The 23,402-nt window shown below is 41.0% G+C and overlaps 1 protein-coding gene across 6 annotated transcripts in view; it reads right to left on the bottom strand.

Annotated features, from left to right (window-relative positions):
- znf536 (zinc finger protein 536) overlaps positions 1 to 23,402 on the bottom strand; it is a 181,342-nt gene that overhangs the window by 37,900 nt on the left and 120,040 nt on the right. For all 6 annotated transcript variants that reach the window (XM_047819988.1, XM_047820013.1, XM_047819994.1 and 3 more), the window contains one exon: positions 18,103 to 19,788. In XM_047819988.1, the coding sequence (XP_047675944.1) occupies positions 18,103 to 19,788 (1,686 nt within the window). The remainder of the gene's footprint in view (positions 1 to 18,102; positions 19,789 to 23,402) is intronic.

The following is a 23,402-nucleotide window of genomic DNA, read 5'->3' as shown; positions in this document are numbered from 1 at the left end:
CTGCCTGTAAATATGAGTCATTTCAAACGAAAGAGTTAGCGTCGACTTCCTGATGCCTTCATTGGCCTACAGAAGAAGACAGTCAGTGAAGGGCATGTGGTTGACGCCCGCTCATGTCATGCCAGGACGATGGGCAGTGCTTCAGGGCCAGAGAGTGCCTTGATCCTGCTCTTCATGCAAAGACACTGTAGGCAGACTGATGACTTTGGCACGCTTGGCCTTATAAGTACTGTATTTCAGAAATCTGTTAACTGAGGCTGAGATTCAAGTTGTTGAATCATTAAATACATACTTGTGTGGAGTCTGTCCATGCAGGCCTTCAGAATTAGGCAGTTTCACACATGAAGTTGCATGCATACACAGACACACACACACACACTCACACTCATGCACTCAAAGAGGGTCTGGGTCATCGTGCCCTTGGCACTCTGTGCATTGCACTAATGCCCACAGCTGCTGCATGCTGGCTTGTGAGTGATTGTGTGTGTATGCGCGTGTGTGTGTTTGTGCTTGTGTGTATGCATGTGTATACTCATGTGCATGCGTGTGCGTGCTTAATGCGATAGGTAATTATGTAGTCTGATCTCACAGACGAGGGATTTAAGAGCTAAGTATACTGTAATAGCCCTCACGATGTGACACATGTCTGGGCCTAATAATAGCCAAGAGTGATGAGCAAACAGATGGACAGATAAGTATGAAACACTAAGGTGATGCTGTTATAGGGAAAGATGGCAGACTCACTACGACAAGCTGCTAGTGAGAAGGAAAGGCCTGCTTCTCAGACACGAGTTTTGATTTCGTTTCAGAGAATTGTCGTTTAAACAGTTGTGTACATGCAACACCGCAAGCAGAAATGTGTGTCCATGCTCCGAGTCAATTAACATAAAGCTGTATGTATATTAATGTACAAACTCGATCAATGCATCATATAAATCGTCTTAAGAGAACTTTTAAATAGAAAAAAATGGTCTGGGATTGGATTGAATTACCAACTTGATTGCTTTTTTATGGCCGTAGTTATATAATAAAGTTGTCGATGCTAATGAATGCATGGCATCTTTAGGGATTATTATTTTTTATATCCTATCTGGCAAACCGTGGTCATGCACTTGGACATTTGATGACACCTGATTTTACTGGCCAAATTTAAAAAAGTGCATGTAAGACCAAATATATGACTGTTTCTACACAATATTAATAAATAAAGCCCTACAGGTCCACACATGCTGCTTTCAGAAAATTCGCCATGCATGTAGCCATGTAGAAGAAGCTCAGATCTTCCTCCAAGCGTTATTACTTTAGTATCTGCTCTCATAGCCACAGAGGGTGTAAAGTCAAATGCTGATGAATCTCCTGCTGTGTGAGTTCCTGAAGAGCGAAGAGCAGAGCTTCCTTTCTGGCTTCGTCGGCCAGGCTTTTGTGGAGCGACTGAAGCGGAGCGGAGTGTTTTCATGCTCACCCCAGTCCCCCCTCCCCCAACTCTAGGTCTCTCTGCCCACTGCTTTCTGTCTGTTGATCCTCCTGAAGAGGACAGATCAAATATTCCACTCCAGCCGGAGAGCATGCCTTCCGTTCAGGGGGTGCCGATATGATTGGAGCTGACGGATGAGGCCGGCGGTTTGAAGTCTTAACAGACAGAACAACTTTGATATCTGCTAGTGCCTTGTATCACCAAAGGAACAGAGAGCGGGAGAGAGAGCGAGAGAGAGAGAGAGAGAGAGAGAGAGAGAGAGAGAGAGAGAGAGAGAGAGAGAGAGAGAGAGAGAGAGAGATGAGTGACTATAAGTAAGCACTGAACCAAGGAGTTAGAGGCAAGTGACAGAGCAAGAGAGATGAACAAAAGCATCTGTGGAGTGGTCAGGGCCAGCGGCAGCTTGTGTCTGAGGCTTTTTGAAGTTCAAAACACCCCCTCCTCCTCATTGTCCCCTCCCTAGTTCCTACCCCAAAGGGCTTCTCCCTGTTTCCTGCTCTATGGGAGAACCTACTGGCGACACACACACGCTTCAGTACATGCTGCTGGTCCGAGAAATCAGTTCACATTCCAGCAGCCGAGCTTTATCTTTGATTCAAACCTAGTTTGAGATCACAAACTACCACAATAAGATCAAGAATCATGTAAAAACCTATTAAGAGCCTTTATCCCTTCGGCTATATGACTGAACAAGCATGCTTTTTTTAAAGCGCAGTGCCGAGCAAGGACTAAGCTTTAGAGTGACAGGATGAGAGAAAGACTAAACAGATGTCGCAGTTTGGCGGGAGTGAGGGAGTTAACAGGCTTTATTTTTCTCCCTCTTTTTAAACGTCTTCCGTATAAACAGATTTTGTTGCTGCTTAAAGTGGGCTCAAAATTAAAGCATATCATTTTACACACATATTGCATGCATATTAGCGAGCCCCAGCTGCCAGTGTCCTGTTCTTAAGAGCCATATGATTGAGTTAGGGGGCCGCGGTATCAGATAAGATTTAAGCCCGCGCTCCCTGCGTGCCTCCCTCCTCCCTTTGCATTTTACTGCTAACTTATTAAATGGAGAGAAATGACATTATTTTTCTGAGTGTATGTGTAATTATTGTCACACACCTGTGACTCCCGCCATCTTCAGCAGGGGGAAAGGAGGTGGTGGGAGAGGGGAGCGGGGGGAGTAGTTAGGAAGCGACGGTGTGTGTGTGTGTGTGTGTGTGTGTGTGTGTGTGTGTGTGTGTGTGTGTGTGTGTGTGTGTGTGTGTGTGTGTGAGTGACAGAGAGAGGGGGAAAAGGAGAGATCTCATCTGGAGCAGCGGGAGTTCTCGTTTAAAAAAAAGGAATCAGAGAGATTAAAAAACAGAGAGCTTGTTAATCAGATCGTCTCTGTCACTGGCAGTACACTGATATCCTAATGATTCGCACAGCGTCTCCTGTGTCGGAGTCTACTGATGAGCACGAGCCTCCCCTTTACCATCCACTCCAAACGCAACAGCCTTGCACTTTATTACAACACACAGCGGCTCTTCAGCCTGAGGGTCGTGAAAGTCACTTTTGCCTTTCAGAAATCTGTCAAAACAGACTTTAGCGCTTACATCCCTGCAACAAAGTGTGCCGTGCTGGCATTTCTAACACCCCAACAAAATGGCTCGTGGAAAATGTTAGGCTATTCTTCCTCCCTAGATTTTTTTTTTCTTTTTCTAAAAAAAATGAGACCACCCTGAGAAGGGGAACATGTGAAACAGTGCTCAGAAGACAAAGGAAATTACCTATTAGAGAAGGAGAAATGATCTTTCTTTGCCCTCGCTCCAAACTGTGACTCACGATGTTGTAATTGTTTACCTTTGACATCGGCCATAATTCTTCTCTGTAACAGAATATTTCAACATCTCTCCTCCTCTCTCTCTCTCTCTCTCTCTCTCTCTCTCTCTCTCTCTCTCTCTCTCTCTCTCTCCCCTAAACACATCAAGGCCTCACATGTCGTCAAGCCTGAATATATTCCATCTTGACGCCCACCGCTTGCCTGTCACACACACGGTCACCCACTCCTCTCCCTTTTCTCCCCTCATCAGACAAGACACTGGGTCACTTACAACGTGACCTTCTCTCTTTTTCACCGTCTTGTGTAAATACATCTATCGTTTTTCCTCTCGCGTCGACATTCTGGGAGGGGTCGTGAAAAAGAGCTAATCATAGCTAGTCGTGAGGCTTTACACTGTCAGTCTTGCTTTCCTGAGCTGATCTAAAAGCGTGGAAATAGCAGTGATTTGTGTGTGTGTGTGTGTGTGTGTGTGTGTGTGTGTGTGTGTGTGTGTGTGTGTGTGTGTGTGTGTGTGTGTGTGTGTGTAATGCTTTAATAGAAAACAGATGGCCACAGATGTAGGGCCGCGCCGAGCCTGGTGACATGTCTTTAATATTTTAGAGTGGTCTTGCTGTAAATGTAGAAGCAGCTGTTTCCTCCCGTTGTAAATTTGGAGTTTTTAATCCATGATTGACAGCTATTGGATTTACTGTAAATTACAGAAATGACGATAGAAGCGATGGAACAAGCTGGGTTGAATGTATGTATGTGTATGTATGTGTATGTGTGTGTGTGTGTGTGTGTGTGTGTGTGTGTGTGTGTGTGTGTGTGTGTGTGTGTGTGGTGGTGGTGGTGGAGGGGGGGGTATTTATCGTCGTTCACGGACGAACGGATTTATCACCACCCAAACACGATGAGTTTCTTCTCCTTTACGTTTTCCTTCCCCGCCACAGTGTAATTCTGTTTAAACCCACAGCTGTCTCTCCGACTCCAGATATCGGCTGATATTTAAACGTACGTGAATATTAAAGTGAAAAATGCAAATGGAGGAGGAAGTGAGGAGGAGGAGGAGGAGAAGAAGAAGGAGGAGGTGGTGGAGGTGGCGGGGGTGATTGCTAAAAGAGTTCTATTTCCATGTGTTTGTTTAGCTGCTGTTCGTTTAGTTTTAATGTCAGCCGCAAGTACAGCTCCCTTGACGCTTATAGTAGAGGTGATTGTCATCAATTCGCATCTTGGCATTTAAACCACCTGCTTCAAATACACATATTTGAAATGCAAATAAACTGCATATGCCCAGACAAATTAAAAAACGGAGTGAGTAAACACTTTTGAAGTCATAACTTTGGCTCGGGTTTTTTTGCAGCGGGGAGTTGCACTGTCAAATGTTCTTTTCGGTGAAAAGCCAATAACGGGAAGATAACGCCTCTCAAAGCAAACCTGCTTAATGCTAAATGATTATATATTTATTTGTGGGTTTGTTCACAAGGCACGAGGAGTGCTTGTTTGTTTGTATTTTTCGTTGGTGTTGTCTTTTTTTTTTATTTTGCCTTTCCCTCCACTTGATTCGGTTGCCTCTTGTGCGTTTTCCATTAAGCGGCTCTTCTGTAGACAAGAATGCGGTGCATTTTATCCTTTCTGCTGTTATTCAAACATCAATAGCCATACGTCTTCTTTAGCGGTGACCCTCTTTCATATCGATATTTGTATATGATCAGTACTTTTCCTCTCTGTGCTTTGTCTCCTTGTATTAGCTCCAAGGTATATTATCCAATACTGCTGTCTCTGCATAAAAAAACCCTTATGGACCCCAGTATGATAGATAAATCCCCCCCCCCACCCTCTCCACACCCCCCCATTCACCAATCCCCAGTCTCTCAGTCCCACAGGCCGATCTCTAGCATTAGGTTGGACAGCTTTTTAATGAGCCAAGCGCATCATTTTTCATAAAGTGTCTATTTGGACATTATCATGTTGCACTAACTAAATCAAGGCGTAGCACATATCTAACTTCTCCCTTTTTTATTTTGTCTATTTCCGTCTAGACGGGCGTGTAAGTGAATATACCGATAAGAACATTTTAATCAGGCAGATGGGCAGCTAAAATGTGTCTCCTGCACTCATCATCATCATCATCATCGTCGTCGTCATCATCATCCTCATCAGCAGCAGCATAAGGACAATCATCATCATCATTACTGTCATCATCATCATCCTCCTCATTGATGAAGTGACAGCAGTTTTGAGATAAGAGTTTGTTAAATCGCCTCCATCAAAAAACAGCTATAGAAGCAAAACTTCCAACCCGCTGTTTTCCCTCTTCATCTCTCCGTGCACACACTTCTCATAAAAAAAGTTGCTGAATGCTATTTTTCTTCCAAATTAATGAGAAGCTTTCTGTCACTGAAGAAGACTTGAATGATAGAGAGAATAAGGGCTCACGTGAAAAATGCTTCATTAGCATCATAGACAACCTCGTACACCCAGATACAGATACACACCTACACACACACACGCACACACACACTCATGTACAGCGTAACCACAATAGCTTGTCGAGTACTGATTTGAGTGAGATATGTATTTCTTCCGGTCGAGACATGGTGTGGACAAGTGAGGGTTCTCCCTGAGAATCACCTGTCACTTGGTTTAACAAGTGTCTCGTCAAGCACCTGCAACATCCCGCTCATCATCAACGCTTTACCGCTAACGTTCACGCGTTTGTCAAGCACAAGTAGACAGAAGCCCTGACGAGGTGTTACCTAATTGTGTTTTAAAAAACGACGACACCTCGTCTCTCTCCCTCTCTCTCTCTCTTTCTCTCTTTCTCTCTCTCTCTCTCTTTCCCTTTCTCTCTTCCTCTTCCCTCCATGACACCTCTCCTAATGCAATTAAACATTATGAAAAACAAGACATGGTGGAGTGTTGAAAGGGTGGGCGTTGTTTGACTAAGGTGGTGATGATGGAGGGGGTTTGGCTACCTGCAGAGTACAGGCATTCAAATGAAAACATAATAAGAGCATCAGAACGGCGAAGCATTGTCTCTGAGATGACAACGACGTTAAAGAATAAGTCAGGTAATTAAAAATGCACTCCTTGTTTTGTCAAAGTGGTCATAATTGTTGAAGTTTCTGCCCTTTTTTTCTTCGTCCTCTCTCACCGTGAATGCAAATAATGATCGTGGAAGGGAAAAAAAAGCCAACTGAACAACAATGAGGGAAAAAAAAATCAATCAAATTATTAAAACGAAAAGTTGTTCTGTTCTCAAGGACATCAAGTTCTCGGCATACTGCTGGAACTGTCCAGCAGAGGGAAAAAAAAGAGACATAACTTGGATGAGATGCTGATGAGAGGGGAGGGGAATGTGGAGGGGAAAGACAGAAATAAACCAAACTCCCATCTGATGACCAGCTTGTCTATAATACTGAATCCCTTCACCGTGCCAAGATGCAAGAACAGGATAAGTCCAGATCGCAAAGATCTGATGGCAGTCTCAGGCCTGCGAGCAAGAGATCACCACTTTCTTCCACGCCAAATCAGTTCTGCTACCTGCCCACACAAAGCCCTTTCCAAACGGATAAAATCTTCAAGCATAAAATCGGGCTTGAAAAAGATACATGGCAAATATTCATGGCATTCATCTTATCCTCCCCCCAATGAAAAAAGAAAAAAAAAACTGCAGGACAGATGATGTGGCCATCTTGAGATCGTTTGTCAACTGTCAGCCTGGGTTGACCTTGCAAAAAACAAACAGGGAGCATGGTGGCAGCGCTCGTCTTCACGGTGAGGACGAGGGAAAAGAGAAGGATGTTGTTTTTACTAATAAAGAGACATTTTGCCTTCCATTTGTAGCACCAGTTAAAAGTCCAACAAACATGGAAATCCATTACAGGCAGCTACTTCACAAGTGTGACCAATTCTTGTGCAGTCAATTAGGGACCTTCAAGTGAGGATGCTGTTTGTCTGCTGATGGACAGAAGACACTCTGTCGGTTTCTTTTTCTTTCCTGTGGATTTTCCTGTGGCAGAATGATTTCTGTATTCACCAATGCCTTGGTAAATGTGTTTATTCTGCATTTAAGACCTTACAGAATGGATCTGTGTCTTTAAAATGATTATTCTTAAACGATAGTGTTAATCCACTGCTTAAAAGCCCACAAGCCTTTATTTAATCTAACCAAGTCCAATAAAAAACTATAAAATATAGAAGTTCCAGAAAGTTCTGGGAAGTGTGGGGTGCTATGGTTGATTTTACAAGAATTGCTGCCCACTGAATACTGCAGAATATTCATCATCACTGAGCAGCTCGCTTTTCCAGGACACGTAATTAAAAAGTTTTCCAAACAAAGTGGAACAAGGATGAGATAAAAAAAAGATCTGGATTAAGTTTGTATTAATAATAATAATAATAATAATAATAATAATAATAATAATAATAATAATAATAATAATAATAATAATTGTATAACATACAATTTTCTAAATAATATTAAACTAACAGTAGATTAACTTATTTTTCTTCTTCTTCTTCTTCTTCTTCTTCTTCTTATTATTATTATTATTATTATTATTATTATTATCATCATCATCTGTAACAGTAGTAGTAGTACAATAAAAAACAAATTTATTTATTTATTTATTTGTTTGTTTATTTATTCATTTAACTATTTATTTATCTATTTATAAGCTGCAGCATTTATTCATTTGGTAAAGGAAGCTGTACATCATCATTGTCTGTAAATTGCAGCATTGATGAAGCATATGGCTAAACACAGTCGTCAGATTTCTTCATAAATTTTTCATTCATATTTCCTGTTTGTGTGAGTGGAGCTGTGAATGTGTGTGTGTGTGTGTGTGTGTGTGTGTGTGTGTGTGTGTGTGTGTGTGTGTGTGTGTGTGTGTGTGTGTGTGTGTGTGTGTGTGTGTGTGTGTCCACTGTTTTTCTCTGCTTTTCTCTTCGTAATTAAATCTCATTAGATTTCCTATGAAACTGATAATCATACCAGTAAATTGCTCTCTGGGTTGTCTTTTCCGATAAAGGCAAAAATAAAGTAGAAAAATAGCTCCAGACTCAAAAGCAGAAGAAACGAGTAAAAGGAGAAATTTCAGCATTATAACCATTAACAAGATCAGCAATCTTTCAGCCTCAAATTGATCAGAAGTCTGTGTGTTTAGGAGCCAGTGTTCTGTTACACTGCACGTTTGGATTTGTAGTGTTTGTTTGTGGACGTGTGTCTCCATCTTTTACTCTCTCTGTCTCTCGCTCCCTCTCCCTCTGAGTGTGTATGTGTGTGTGTGTGTGTGTGTGTGTGTGTGTGTGTGTGTGTGTGTGTGTGTGTGTGTGTGTGTGTGTTGTGAGTGAAGTAAAATGGGATTTTGAGCCAGTTATTGGGTTTGAGTGGATACAAAAGGCCTACTGTTAGAGACAGCTAAAGCGGAGGCAGTTACTGTACCTTTCAAAACTAATATGTAACCATATCTGTTTTAAAAGGACGATTCATATTACTGTGAAAGCAAGAGGAAAGTTGTTCCCATCTCTAGGAAGCTTTAGGAAACTCGACTCTTGCCCTAATGGCCCTCAATTAGAAGGTGGCCTTTTGTCACATCGCATTAAAAAAAAAAAGCACACATTAATTTTTTTGCAATGATGTAAAACATCTTCAGTTTTTTTGACAGGACAATGGCGTTTATTGTTCTTTATCGTCGCCGTGGCGACTCAAAGGTCATTTTGTACATGACTCGGCAGACAAGGGCAGTGCTGAATGAAAATTAGGTTATATGTGATCAACTAAGTTATTAATCAGATTAAAATGGATCTTCTTTGCTTCCTATTTACAAGCCCTGAGAGAAAGAAGGGAAACGGTTGAGAAAGAGAAAAGAGAGAGAGAGAGAGAGAGAGAGAGAGAGAGAGAGAGAGAGAGAGAGAGAGAGAGAGAGAGAGAGAGAGAGAGAGAGAAGAGAAACAAGAACATGTTGTTTAAAATGGAGCAGAACCAACAGTGTTTATGAAAAATCTGATCATTTCTCTAAGAAATTATGTATGTGTGTGGATCTTAAAGCATCTGTGTCCTTGCAGTGTCGCCTCATCCAGGTAACCTTTTCTAATCCTGATTAAATTACTGCAATTAGAACGAGAGCTCCCCCACCTCCCTGTATATTTCCCTAATAAACAATGCACCGTTCTAAATCCAGTCGACAGGATTTGCATGGAACAATGAGAGAGTGTGTGCTATTTATTGCCATCTCTTCAGAGGAATTAAGTGCATTTTTTAACAGCTAATGATATAATGTTTTTTGGCTTATTTCTATATGCATTTTTCCCCCTGCTTGGCTCTTTGGAGGAACTTTTATTCCCTCTTCTCCGTTTGATGTTTAAATCAAACACGGCTTATTGGACCGGCTCTTCCTTTTCATAGCAGCCTGTACATGGAAGCGCAAGACACATTTGTCTGTAATTGCCGCGCTACCTCTCGAAACACACCCCTTCCACCGCTGCCTTGGCTTCGGCATGCTGTTTGTTTTGTTTTATTAACTTTGCGGCATCATGTGCCATTGATGTGGAATAAAAGACAAAATAAAAGTTGACATAGTTGCCTTTTTTTTTTATTTTTTACGACTACGTTCCTGCACTCACACCTCCTCTGCGCATTGAAGTTGGGGCATATTCGCTCATTACTGTTTGGCATGTGGGGTGTGCAAGTATGATTATCTTGAGAGTGTGTGTGTGTGTGTGTGTGTGTGTCTGTGGTTGCGTGTGTGTGCGTGTTTATGTTCCAGGTGTACCTGTGCACCGGCATGGAGTGTTATTTTATCAGAACAAGCCCTCTGAGACTGTTTCCTTAGATCTGAGGGTGCCTGGGGAGGGAGCTGCGCAGCTAAAAAGGAAGATCTCTAACTGAGAAAAAAAGTGCGGTTCCAGCTGTGGGAAAAACAAACTCGGATATACGAGCAGCTAAATTACAATCAAAACCATGTTAGGTCAGAAGGTCGGTCTATTAAATATTAACTCTAATGCATTTGGATTGAAGTGCACACAAACACACACATGCTTCTATACATATACACAGCACACTATGATTAGAGCACCAGTGAGAATATTTTCTATTCCCACCTCCCAAGGCTTCCAACAAGCTACGTCTTTTTTCCCCCTTCTAATATCATGAATAGCATAATTGTTTTGCTGTCATTAGCATTGAATACTCCTTTTCCTTTCTTTTCAGGGTGGAACCTGATACTTTATTCATCCCTTTTTTTGTCCCTGACAGAAATGATGAAGCCTACATCATCAAGGTATTAGACAGAGTGAGAGAGAAAGAGAGAGAGATGAAGATTATGAGGCCTTTTCAAAGGCTTTCACCGCCCCAGCAGAAGCTGATATCAGGGGAAATTAGCAAGGGAAAATATTTTTAGAGCTTGCACAGCTGCAGAGGGAGAGCAACAGGTACCATCCAGTGGGCTTGACAACAGCGATTACAATTAATTGCTCTTTGGATGTAGTATTTGCTCGACTGAGTGACAATGTGTTAATTCACCTTGGTGCTGGTTAAAGCAGTAACATTGAACATGTGAAATAGCGCCTTGCCTTCACCCAACACTCCTGCGGAAAGTGAGGAGAGGAAAGGTCCAAGTACTGTCTGTCGCTTTGGAGCACTAGCGCACGCGTGTGTGTGTGTGTGTGTGTGTGTGTGTGTGTGTGTGTGAGAGAGAGAGAGAGAGAGAGAGAGAGAGAGAGAGAGAGAGAGATTTCTCTATATGGCAGTGTATGAAAGGATAGAGACATGAGGGATACAGAGAGAAACCTCGAATGCCTTGTCAGGTTGCCACTTGACAAGTCTTGCATGTAGCACAAAAGTCTGCTCTATGGCTGGTAGTGTCTTTCCAAATAAAAATGGAGAGGAAGTCTAATGATTCAAGTTACCATTTCTAAACCACCTAAAAAAAAACATCATCTATATTATAAAATTACTCCTCAAATAAGACATAATTTTACCTCAAAATACATAAAGTTACTAAAGTTAAAACAATGTTTTAATCTACCAATAAATATTGCTCATGTTTATTATTGTTAGGAAGCTTTTTGTTAGTAACCCAATTATTGTGTTCATTTATTTTGCTATGTTACACATTTCAATCATGTTCATTTGTATATGTAGAAAAACTAATGTTTTATCCCTTTCATTTCATTTGATTAAAAATGGTACGTGCTTACTGTCTATTAATTACATCTGAAATTTAAACAAACGGAACCGAATGCATCTGACGATCGTGTTTTACCTTCGGAGCAACTGCAACACTGAGTAATAGAGTAGAAGTTCATCAAGCATCATGAAGTTACATAAAGTAAAATGTTTCTGTCATGTTTTAATTGGATTTGCTGGTTTCTCTTCATAGCACAAACACAAGGAAATTTATATGGATATACACTGACTGACCCTTAGGCTGTACATATCATCAGTGTGCGCCAGGCTGTCCCGCGTCTCCGCAGTAGGCCGAGCGGTGGCTGTGTGTATGCTAGCATGCTAACACGAGCCATATTACAGCTAATTAGCCACCTGATGAGGACACTATTACTAGCAATTACCAAGTTGCATCCTAGCACTGCATTTAAAGTCGTCGTATTTCTTTTCACCGCGAGCAAAGATGACAGCGAGTAGCGAACAGAAAATAAAAACAACAAGGATGAAGGAATCAAAAGATATCTGTTTTGACTCTGCTCTCTCTCTCTCTCGCACTAACAGCTTTACTAGTCTGTGAATTAGGAGACGGTAGTAATTACTTGGTAGCAAATTGAGAAAGCCATTAAGATGACAAGAGGCAATAATGCAATTGTGTGTTTGTGTGTATAATTCAATTTGTATACCTGTGGGGTTCTTCCATTTACAAGCTTACTGTATAAGGTGGTATGTGATATTTGTAACTGATATTTGTAATTTATGAAAGTGTGACATAGAAAACAAGTGATTATGATGCATGCGTTTCTCAAATGGTCTTAGGAGTGTCTTTAGCTAGCCAGTGCATTCATTCTAATGAACTGCACATGAGGATATTTAGTATCTCTAATGCATGTGTTTGCATGTGTATAGGGGTGTTGGGGTCCAGGCACACGTGTTTACACACCACACACCTCTTCATTCTTAATTCTAGGTGCAGGAAGAGACTACAGGAGATTTTAATGCCTCCTCTGCCTGATCCTTTGCATCCATGAACACACTCAGCCCTGAGCAGGCAACATATGGTTTTAATTATAATAATGACTTTAAAGAACCTGTTTAGAGGGACAAACACACACACAAACACACACACACATATACCCCTGCACACACACACATATTAGTGATGTGAACTGCGTACTGTAAAGAAAGAGAGAGAGAATGGCAGAGAGAGAGAGAGAGAGAGAGAGAGAGAGAGAGAGAGAGAGAGAGAGAGACAGAGAGAGACAGAGAGAGACAGAGAGAGAGACAGAGAGAGAGGTCAGTGTCTGACAGGAATGCAGAAAACAGGACGCTGTCTCTGACCTGAACCAGACTGGGGTCGTGACCCTTCCAGGGAGAGACCTGGATCTTACAGCCTTCTGACAGTGATAATTGGCCACTAGTGACATGAACACCACTTACAAGTAAGGAGACAACTAACCACCGACCCCCCTCTGTTTCTAAACACACACACACACACACACACACACACACACACACACACACACACACACACACACACACACACACACATTCACAGAGACACTATGTACTGGCAAGCAGACTGGCAGATTTGGGAAGTGCCACAAATTCCTTCAGTACATTTACGCTTCTGTGGTTTTCTGCTTTTCCTTTTTATTTTTTCCCCTCTTCAAAGTCGTTTGTCTGCTTGACAAATGCTGTGGATTTACTGTCTCAGTTCTAGTGCTTGAGCTTTGCACTTGAACTTAGTAAGTGTGCAATGATGTGTTCAGAGGCCACTGAAGATTGATCAACCTGTGGGGAGATTATTGTGTTTAAAAAAAGGAGGCGAGTGAAGAGAAAAGGATCCTTTGTGTCGCCTCTGATTTCGTTCTGTCATTCCCATGCTCTCGCTGCTGTATATTAATGCATCCTATTCTGTGTTCCACACTTCCTGAATGTCTGTCTTCTCTTACATCTCTGCTAACCCTTTCTCTTTTTACATGACTTATTTCCTCTCTTATGACTTGCTGCCTATGCTCCTATCTCTATCTTTCACTGTTCATTTGTCATTCTCCTTGAGCAAGCTGGAGAGAATGGGGACAGGGTTCACCGCCTTTCCACCAGGGGGTGTCATGGCCTTATGAACTAGAATGACACGTGAGAAGAAAGGACCATAGGAACATCCTAAGCCCGCTTTCTCTGTCTTTCTCAGTTTTTGCTAAAGCTCGAGGAATGTCTTGACCGGGTGGTAAAAATTGCTGAAGGGTGGCAGCCACACAGCTCCTAGCAGTAAACATCTGAAAGCGGCACTCTGATGTACGCACCAAGAGCTCACACTCTGTAAAAGTAGCCAGTGCTTATGCCACAGCATGCCACCGTAAATACCCTAAATCCAGTGAGCCTCCTGCACCATCACCTCCACTTAGCCTTGATCTCACCTCCACTTAGCTCTGATCTACAGCCTGTGTATCAATATACGCTTCCCACACAAACACACACAAACACACACTCAAAGTGAAGGCATTTTTCACCATGCCTAATGGAGCCGCTGAGGGCGAATCGAGATAACCATTTACCTAGCAATCAACAACAACAGCAGCAATGACAACGACAACAACAACAACAGCGGTTGTGGCCCGAGGACAGAGTGGCCTGGAGAGCTTCGAGACACAAGAGGGATGGAGTGACAGAGAGTACAGCGAAACACGAGAGAACACCAATGATCTCATCTCTACCTCTCTCGCTCCCACTCTGCTTTGCCCCTGAGTGCCACTTCACCATAACTATAAGAGATCCTTTCTCTTAGACACTGTGGGTAGGTTTTTCCGGACGCAAATTAAGCCTAGGCCCGGACTAAATTTCACAGTCAATGGAGTTCCCATTAGAAATCTGTTTAAGTAAAGAGCTTGGCTAAATCTGAGCCCTATCCTGTGATAGCCAGTGTGGGACATCTAACAGCTTAACAAGTCTTCAGAAAGGAATTACATCTCATATTGAAAATAATTATTTTACATCTCATTTTAATTTTGATTTAATCATATGTACTGTGAATATTTCAGGAAGCACATAGTGCATGACGAATGGTGTAAAATGTTGCACTCTAATTAACAGATCTGCTCTGTAATAATGAATATTAACATGTGATATACAGTATATATATATACATAATACATGTACATAATATTATGGATATTATGTTTTATGTAAAAAAATATATATATATAAAACAAAAATGTGTTAAACAACAACATCAATAATAATAATAATAATAATAATAATAATAATAATAATAATAATAATAATAATAATAATAATACAATATTTAATTTCTATTAATAACGATTTCTGCTTTTATTTCTTTAATATGTTGGTGAATTTAATGTAAAAAAAAATGGAAATAATGAAAATGTTACAGTTGAATTTTAGCTCTATTTAAGCTCTATTTTTCAAAATATGACGATATCGCATAACTGCCGAACTACACATCATTACCTCTACAGTATCAACCATAATCTATGCTGTACAACACATACAGCTCTATACTGAAACCCTTTGAAAATACTGTTCCATCTGAGATGTGAAATATGCACCGTGTCTTAGTTTAGCCTCCACATTTGGAGCTGTACAATATACAATGTATACATAACGATATAGCACTGACACAATTGGGTATTGATTATACGATAGGCTTACACAAGCACCCCAGCACAATGGAACACAGCCATTAAGAGATCGCAACAATACATGTCTAATCGACTTGACCACAAATAGGCCAAGATCAGAGCGAAGTCAGCGCCAAGCTGCAGACACTCTTTTTGATTAATATGCCTCTTGCTACATATGAGATGGTGTTAACAAATACTATCATCTAAATAGCAACTTACACAAAATCTATGTGGCTTATTGGATGCGTAATACACAAAAAGCTTTGTTGTAGACGGATGAAAAAAAGTAACGTTGATCATTTGTTTTGAGAATCAGAGATCAGTGTCTCCATCAGTGTGTATGTGTGAGTCACAAAATGCATCAGAATGTTCATTACATGTATAAATATAAAGATGAAAATCTACATGAAACTTTATGATGTTCCAGTTTAGTTCAGATATAGACAAGACGAATTTCAAATATTAATGATTTCTGCCCGATTTGCATGCAAACTTAATGCAAGCGCACTTCAGCTAATCACATAATCACATTTTGCCTGATTTTAATTGAATTTTAGGCAAGGAAAAGATGGGTCAGTATTCATGACCCATCTTATCTACAGTATATAGTATCTGCACGTGGTCCATTAAAGAACTGATGTGTTCATGTTCTTTTTTTTGCTCTTTATTAAATATATACTTACACTTTCTATTGATTGACGTTAATGCTTGTGGATTGTGTAAGTGCAATGGTTGTTGGTCAGTATTAAATGGCTATTGAGTGTATTGCCTACACTTACACTGTTGTGGTCTGGAGAGAATTATGTCAGGGGTTTTGATAGCTGAATGAAAGAGTATAGTAAGAAAAGTGGGTAGTCTTATTGAAGGTGGATATGGCACACTCCCTCTTTCCTTTTCACAATTCCACACCTCTTAGAAATGAATGAAGTGTGTTGTCTCAGATTTGCTGTCCTTCAATGCTTATACTGTATATGTTCCTACGTTGTATCTCAGTGCACGTCACCACCACACGTGCTTCCAACCACAAGCACCAAGAAGGGTGAGTCAAGCTTGAAAAATGTCTAACAAAAAAACTTTTGTCTTAGAGACAAAGCCTTATCTTGAAAGGTCAGTCTTTTGCCGTTGCAGCAGGAGAAGAGTGCGTCACGAGGGCAGATTTTTAAATGTCTTTTGATTAAATGAGGATATTACAACATGAGACATTCAAAACACAGACAAAAAAAGTAGCATTCATTTTCAGCCCAGTGAATGACCTCCTGTGAATATTAAAAATGCAACAGGTTCCTTCATGACAGACATATTTTCCATAATTGAAAGGTCAAACGGAGCATTAATTGTTAATGTAAACTATTTAGGAGGAAGAAAATGAAACGCACACCACTCCATGCCACTGCTTCCCTTTCTACTGCACTCATTCGACATGAGACAACACTGACCTATCCAGGCTCAATACTTTCCACATACTGTAATTTGCGCTGAATGAAAAGATCCTTTCCCTTTTATGCACAAATAGAGAGATGCCATTGCTCCAATCACTGTTTTCTTCTACGCTTTTGTATGAAATGACTCTTTAGCCCTGTGTGTAGTTTTATTACTGACTCAGAATCCCTGCCACTTTCACTGACGTGAGCATGAATGATTCACTTTTGCTTGATATGTGTGTTAAACAGTGGCCCAAATGTCACAGACTCAACCTACATATGATCGTCACTTAAATATACTCCCCCTTTCAAAACACAGCTACTGTAATAAAGAACAATACCAGGATAATCGCTCTGGTTCCGCCTTATATCATACTCACTGTTGATTAATTCCTGTTTACTAATCAAGCATAATACACAATGCCTGAGCAAAGTGCAGTATCTTAAACAAACCATGCAAGTGTTCAGAATTAAAAGAACAGAAAGTATTAAGACATATTTGTTCAAATAAAGCTGCTTAATCAAACAAGTCTGTTAAAAATGCGATTGGCTTTCCTTTCCTCTCCTTAATCTTACATCTATTTGCAGTCAGATTGTTTTCCTTGGAGCAAAAATAAAATGTCTGCCTTGCTCCTCTGTGTTTGCAGACTGGAGGCAATAACACTAATGTAAAGCTTCTAAACTAAAAGCATGTGTCTCAACACTCGGTTTGAAAATTAGACTCTGCTCTTGATAAATAATATATTAAGACAGAGAGCAAAATGGAATATACATACATTATATTGGCAGACAGTTTTATTTCGGCAAAATGAATAGCATTAACTGCTAGAAATACCTTCCTGATATTTGAGAGGGAAAAGAAATACCCAGAAGCAAAATTCGTCTTTTTGCAGTAGCACTCACTTGCCTTAAACTAGTTCCTACTGACCTGCACTACAAGTTCAATTCTCTGAGTATTTTTTCATTTGCAGTTTTATATCACTGAAATGTCTAAAAGGGGCACAGTGAAACACGGTAGTCTCAAAGAGCTCTAGTAACGTTCACAGAGTCATGAAAGCTGACAGTTCATTTTTCACAGGGCCATAGATCTTTGGCTCTTATAAAGTAATGGGCTTTGGGGAGAGGTCTTATGAAAGCTAAGATAGTTAAGTGCTGTGTGCCAGGGATGACACAGGGAGCGGAGGTCCTGCTCTGCTCTAACACAGACACCCTTAATCCCAGTTATGAGAGGAATGGAGGGAAAAAGAAGGGTTGTGGACTGGGTAATATAAAATAGTAATAAAGATTAATCTGTTGCTGGTTGTCGACTAGATGGTCTCTAAACTTGCTTGAAATTAGGTTGAATTCACTCAAAAGCAAATCTTGTGTTCCTACTGAGAGCATATATATTGGTGTGTTGGGGTTAGAGGAGTGTTATTGCACATGAATTCTGTTTGTGAAATTGTACAGTGTGAAAGCATATTAATGCTTTGTGGCTTTCAGTCTCAATTTTACAAAAAACAATTGTAAAGATACAAAAAAAGGTGTCGTGTTTCTTACATCTATAGTACATGTAAACATAAAAATGGACTAAGGCTAAAAAAAAGTGGTGGCTCACTTACCAGAGGGGTCAGTTCTCTTCATGCTGGAGCTGCTTCCACCACCTCCTCCATTGGAGCTGCTGGACAGGCCTCCATTAAATGCTGCTAGGCTTTCAGAACTGTAGGCCCGTAGGACTGACATCATGTTCATCTGGTGCTCCAGGTGAGCCTGCTCAGGCTTCAGCAGACCCGGGGGACCATTGGATGAAGAAATGAGACCAAGACCCGACTGCTGATGCTGCTGCCACTGCTTTTCTAGGGTGGGTGGCTGGGGTGGAGATGGACCACGTCCCTGGGCACCCATAGGTATCTTTGCTCTCTGAGCATTCTTCCTAGACAAGGGGGAGTCAGGATGCATTCTAATGGTCCCGTGGTCTTCGTCATCCATGTCTTTCACCTCCATATCTTCTTCTTCCTCTGCTTCTGGCTCTTCATCATCAGAGCGCACCTGGTGCTCAGCAGAAGCAGGATTGGATGAATGTTCTTCATGACCTGCTTCATCATCTTCTGATTGACCTTCCCGGTCCTCACATGCCTCCATTTCAATGCAGGATGCCTTGTCAGACAGCTCATCCTGACCACCTAGTTGATTGACTGAATTTTCTTGCTGGTCCAAGAACCCAGCAGGACCCCTGGAAGAGCCATCATACATGGGACTGAAGGACTTGTAAAAGTCACTTGAGAATGTTCCCAGAGAAGCACCATGTGGGTTTGGGTCCAAGTGGTTGGACCAACCAACGTGGTTCTTCAAGTCTCCAGATTCTACTTCTCGCTCTTTAAGGCTCTCATGCAGGTGTAGAAGGCCTGGAGGAGGTGCCAGTCCAGAGCTGACAGTGTGGGAAGATTCACCCATTAGGTGTTCTTTAACTTCTTTTCCTTGACTTGATTTGGTTTTACCCAAGTGATTGGCTTGCAGATGAAGAGCCATCAACTCCACTGAGGGAGTGGTAAAGGAACAGAACAGACACCCATGCCAGGGCACATTGTCCTGTATGGTGATAGATGCCCCAGGTAGGGTTCCTGCATCAGGCCTGACTGAAAGGTCCAGGGGCTCATACTGGGATCGAATGCCCTCAGTTGGCTTGGTCTCAGAAGGGTTCTCTTCCTGACTGGCATCAGTTGCCCTCTTGATCTTGTGCTCTGAGCCATCCAGGCCAAAGTGCTGACCATGTAGCTGGTTCTCTCGCATTTCCTTCTCCTTCTTCATGGAATTTGGCACAAAACTATCCATGAAGGCCTGGAGAGAGCCCTGAAAGTTCACCCCATTCCCCATCATACTTTGATAAGCCCGACCCAGGTCTGAAAAACTGGCTGGGCTTTCCCCTCCAGTGGTTGGAACTTCAGAGGTCTTCATACTTTCAGTGTTGGGTTCTGCTCCAAGTCCATGGCGGTCTCTCTCACGATCTCGCTCTCTTGGAGACAGCATAGCAGGAGTGGCCCACTGTGTAAGCATCTGTCCTCCTCTAAAATCAAGGCTGGAGGGCATCATCCCTTTGAAGACCCCACGCAGAACATCAGGCCGTGCAAAGATGCCACTGCCACTGTTAGTCTTGCTGTGGTCATCTTTGTGATCATTGGATGGAGGGTGGTTGGCAGAAGAGGCATTGCCATTCTGACGCTCACGGTGGTGACGCTCAAGGTGGTATTTTAGGGAAGCAGACTGGGTGCCAGCATAGTCACAATGAGGGCATCTGTAGGGCTTCTCACCTAGACAGACCAAGAGTTTAATTTTGTTTAAATTTGAGTTTTATTAAGAATAGCATAGAGTCAAATACGCAAGAAATATAATTGTGAACATAAAAAAGAGAGTATAATTAATGTTTAATAAGTATCTCATATCCCATCCACCATTCAGTAGCCACCAGCCAATCATTCTCTCTGCGAGGGAGAAGGAGGAGTATTTTTTTTAATACAGGTCGATCCAGCTACACCGAGTGAGCTATCACTCATATGAGCTCCATAAAAAAACATTTCACCATATGGTGCCTTCAGTCCACTACAGAGATCATATTTTCAACTGACAACACAACTGTCTGGATGTTATCTATTTTCATATAGGGGAGTACAAATGAGTGGGGTGCTTTTGACTATTGTTTCCTACAATTCCCTTGGCCTTGTTCATTGTCAGACCTTAACCGTGCTAGTGTGGTAGTGATTCCTTAAACATTTACAATTTGGAATTTATCATTTAGATAAAATCATGCCCTACAGAAGTCTCTCCATTCCCTACAGAATGTAAGTCTCACAGCTTGGCCCCAAAGTATAATGGTCATATTATAAACTGCCTTCATCTGCTATTGAACTGAAGTCAAAAGTGTGCATATGTGCAGCATATGAACCTCCCTCTTAAAAAGGCAGCTTTAGCTCAAGATTTGAGGAAAGTGGTGGGTGGAATTTGCTGTAAAATAAAGTATGTACGAAACACAATAGAATATCTAATAGAACATTTCAAAATGGGAAAATTACTTCAGTATCCTAGTATCACATACATCCTGGCAGCAGTAATAAAAGGTCCAAAAATCTGGAGCCATATTCAACATTTAATAAGCAATAAAGCCCAGAATACAGCATTTGATTTTTTGAGGTGCAGCATTACAGTTAAGGAGTGCAGAGCCATGGAAAAGGCAAATATAAAAAGATGTTTGTCAAATACTGTGTGCATATGTCTCTGTGTGTATATATAACTATAAAAGGTTTAGATTATACACATGGAAACAATTTTTATCTGAGAAAAAATGTTGCATTGTTACGCAAGACTGAACTGAATGATTTAAGTCTGGCTCTGTAGTAAATCATGGATATAATTAGCAAATGGCATACTGCTCAAGTAATTTATCATTATTTGGAGGGCACCATTCCAGAAAAAAATAAAGACCCAAAGATCTGCAGACCTACAGAACACAGCTTACCAAAAAGGGTCACAAAAATACCACCTCAATACTTCATTGATAGATGAGTTAAACGAGAAAGAGAGAGAAAGAGAGAGGGGTGAAAAATAGAGGGAGAGAGAGTCATTTATTGCTTTACACTGGAGTGCGTGTGAGACTTAAATTTAAAATAAACCATACAAGATGAGCTTTTAACCCAATAAGAGCTTATCCTCTGAGCAGGATAACAGGGACTTGGCCTGATTCAATAAGGAAATGTCCCTGACGCAAATGATCATTTTCAATTCCTTTAACTGGACAAAATGATATTCTGTGCCCAAAATTAGAGGCAAATTAGGGTGATCTGCTTTTCCCCTTTTATTCTTTCCACCCCAAGCTTGTGTTTAAATTCATAATAACACTAACGCTGTCACACGTTAAAGCACAATTTTAAAGGGAGAAAAATAGAAAGATGTGAGTATTATGTGCAATGTTACTATTAAGACCACTAAATAAACAATCTGTATTTATTTAGACACTAAGTGTGCTCTCTCTCTCTCTCTCTCTCTCTCTCTCTCTCTCTCTCTCTCTCTCTCTCTCTCTCTCTCTCTCTCTCTGTGTGTGTGTGTGTGTGTGTGTGTGTGTGTGTGTGTGTGTGTGTGTGTGTGTGTGTGTGTATGTGTGTGTGTGTGTGTGTGTGTGTGTGTATATTACGCATGGCATGTTCTTTGTGCACCATTTGGACTCAGTAAGACATCTGCTCCATCATACGTCAGGGGCATGTGTGACATCTGGGGAATATACTGTATCCTGCCTTGCAACATTACACACAATTTACTGCTAAAGGTCATTATGTACCCGTTAATCCACTTTTAATTGATATCCGCACAAACAGCACAACCTCTGAGAAACATAATGGATCGCCAAGGCCCAGAGGTAGAGGAATGATTATTTTTCATCATTTAAGATGAGAAAAGGCGAGAAAAAAATTAAAAGTTTTCTTCCCAAAGCTTTCGTTCACTGTTGACGGACTGTCTTAATAAAAATATGGAAAAACACACATCAAATTGCCATCTGGTACTGTATGACAGACTTGATATAAATTACAGAAGCCTCTTCCTGAGAGTGGTACATATCATTTCAGAAGTTCATTTTGCTGGTTGCTCTTTCCACTTGAAGGAGTCCGGTTCAAACCGATTTCATCTGGATTTGTGCGATTTGTCACGACTCCATAGTAACCACGCAAATAAACACCCAAAGCCTCTACAGAAGGGCAATTAAAATAGTTAATAGATATTACACATTTTAAGATGGATTTCCATATGGCTTTATACAATGATGAAAAAACAGACTGTATAGTGCAGAGGCAGAGAGATCGACTGGTCTGGAAAAATAACTGTCTTTTATGTTCGGGTTGTTTATCTACGTTAAAGACGGGGAGCCAAAAACATCAAGGTGCTCATGTTCTCTGTCAGTAAGTGTTGTTTAGTTTCTAAATTATCCTTTACTGTAAGGCCTATTACTGCAGTTCATGCATTCATTTTAAAGACTTTCAGAGGACAAAAAATAACGTTTTTCTAAGCAACAAAAAAAATAAATGTAAATAATAATAATAATGATAATCATACTAGTAAAAATGTCTACCGCCGAATAAACGTTCTTTGACATTGCTGTGGATCTCTGGACTGTTTGACCTTAGTAATTTACAGTGCTTATGGTTTGGAACGGTAGCAGCTGACCACACACCAGTGCTTAATCACTCTCATTCTCTTGAGTAAACTTTCGAAATACTACTTGGTACGACCATAAAACTCCGAAACTTCATCCACGGGTATGAGGCAAGCCTTTTTGCTGCTTGCTGACTCTATGAAAGGACTCGCAGAGGCTTGGACAAGCTAGGACAAGGTGGATTGACACCGGTGATGGCCGTCATTTCACCGCCCCTTTTTAAATAAAGGTAATTCGGTCAATGCACAAGTTCTCCTGTGCCCTCAAGATATGTGGAGCCATTGTCAGGAGTGAGGACCTTTTTATTTTTTACCCACAGCTGCTTACTGCTAAATAGTGCCTTGTCCAGAAGGGGACAATCTGTGTCTCTAATTGCTGTCACTGAAGCCTAGATTCATTATGTGACTTTCCCATTAAAATGTGAGCATTAATTTGTATAATGAAATATCACCCACTGCAGTGTTCATTAGCTGTGGCCCCACACTGTATGCTGCACAATGTTAGCTACCTAGCAAACTGTGCTTAATTTCACTAATGGATATTTTCCCACTCACTGTTGGAGAGGAAATTAATACTGTAACATTAGCTCTTTAACTTTTGGAGAAATTTAAATTCACTTCATTCCTTTCAAGCCAGTGTTAGAGAGTCATTAATCTAACATTGTGTTGCACAATGCACTGGTCCTCTTAGTAAGCAATGCCATTATGATGGGCGAACGGCGTGCGG

This window comes from Tachysurus fulvidraco, chromosome 1 (assembly GCF_022655615.1).
Source record: "Tachysurus fulvidraco isolate hzauxx_2018 chromosome 1, HZAU_PFXX_2.0, whole genome shotgun sequence".
Taxonomy (NCBI): domain Eukaryota; kingdom Metazoa; phylum Chordata; class Actinopteri; order Siluriformes; family Bagridae; genus Tachysurus; species Tachysurus fulvidraco.
Note: the sequence above shows the minus strand (reverse complement) of the source record. Positions and strands in the feature narration are given on the sequence as shown.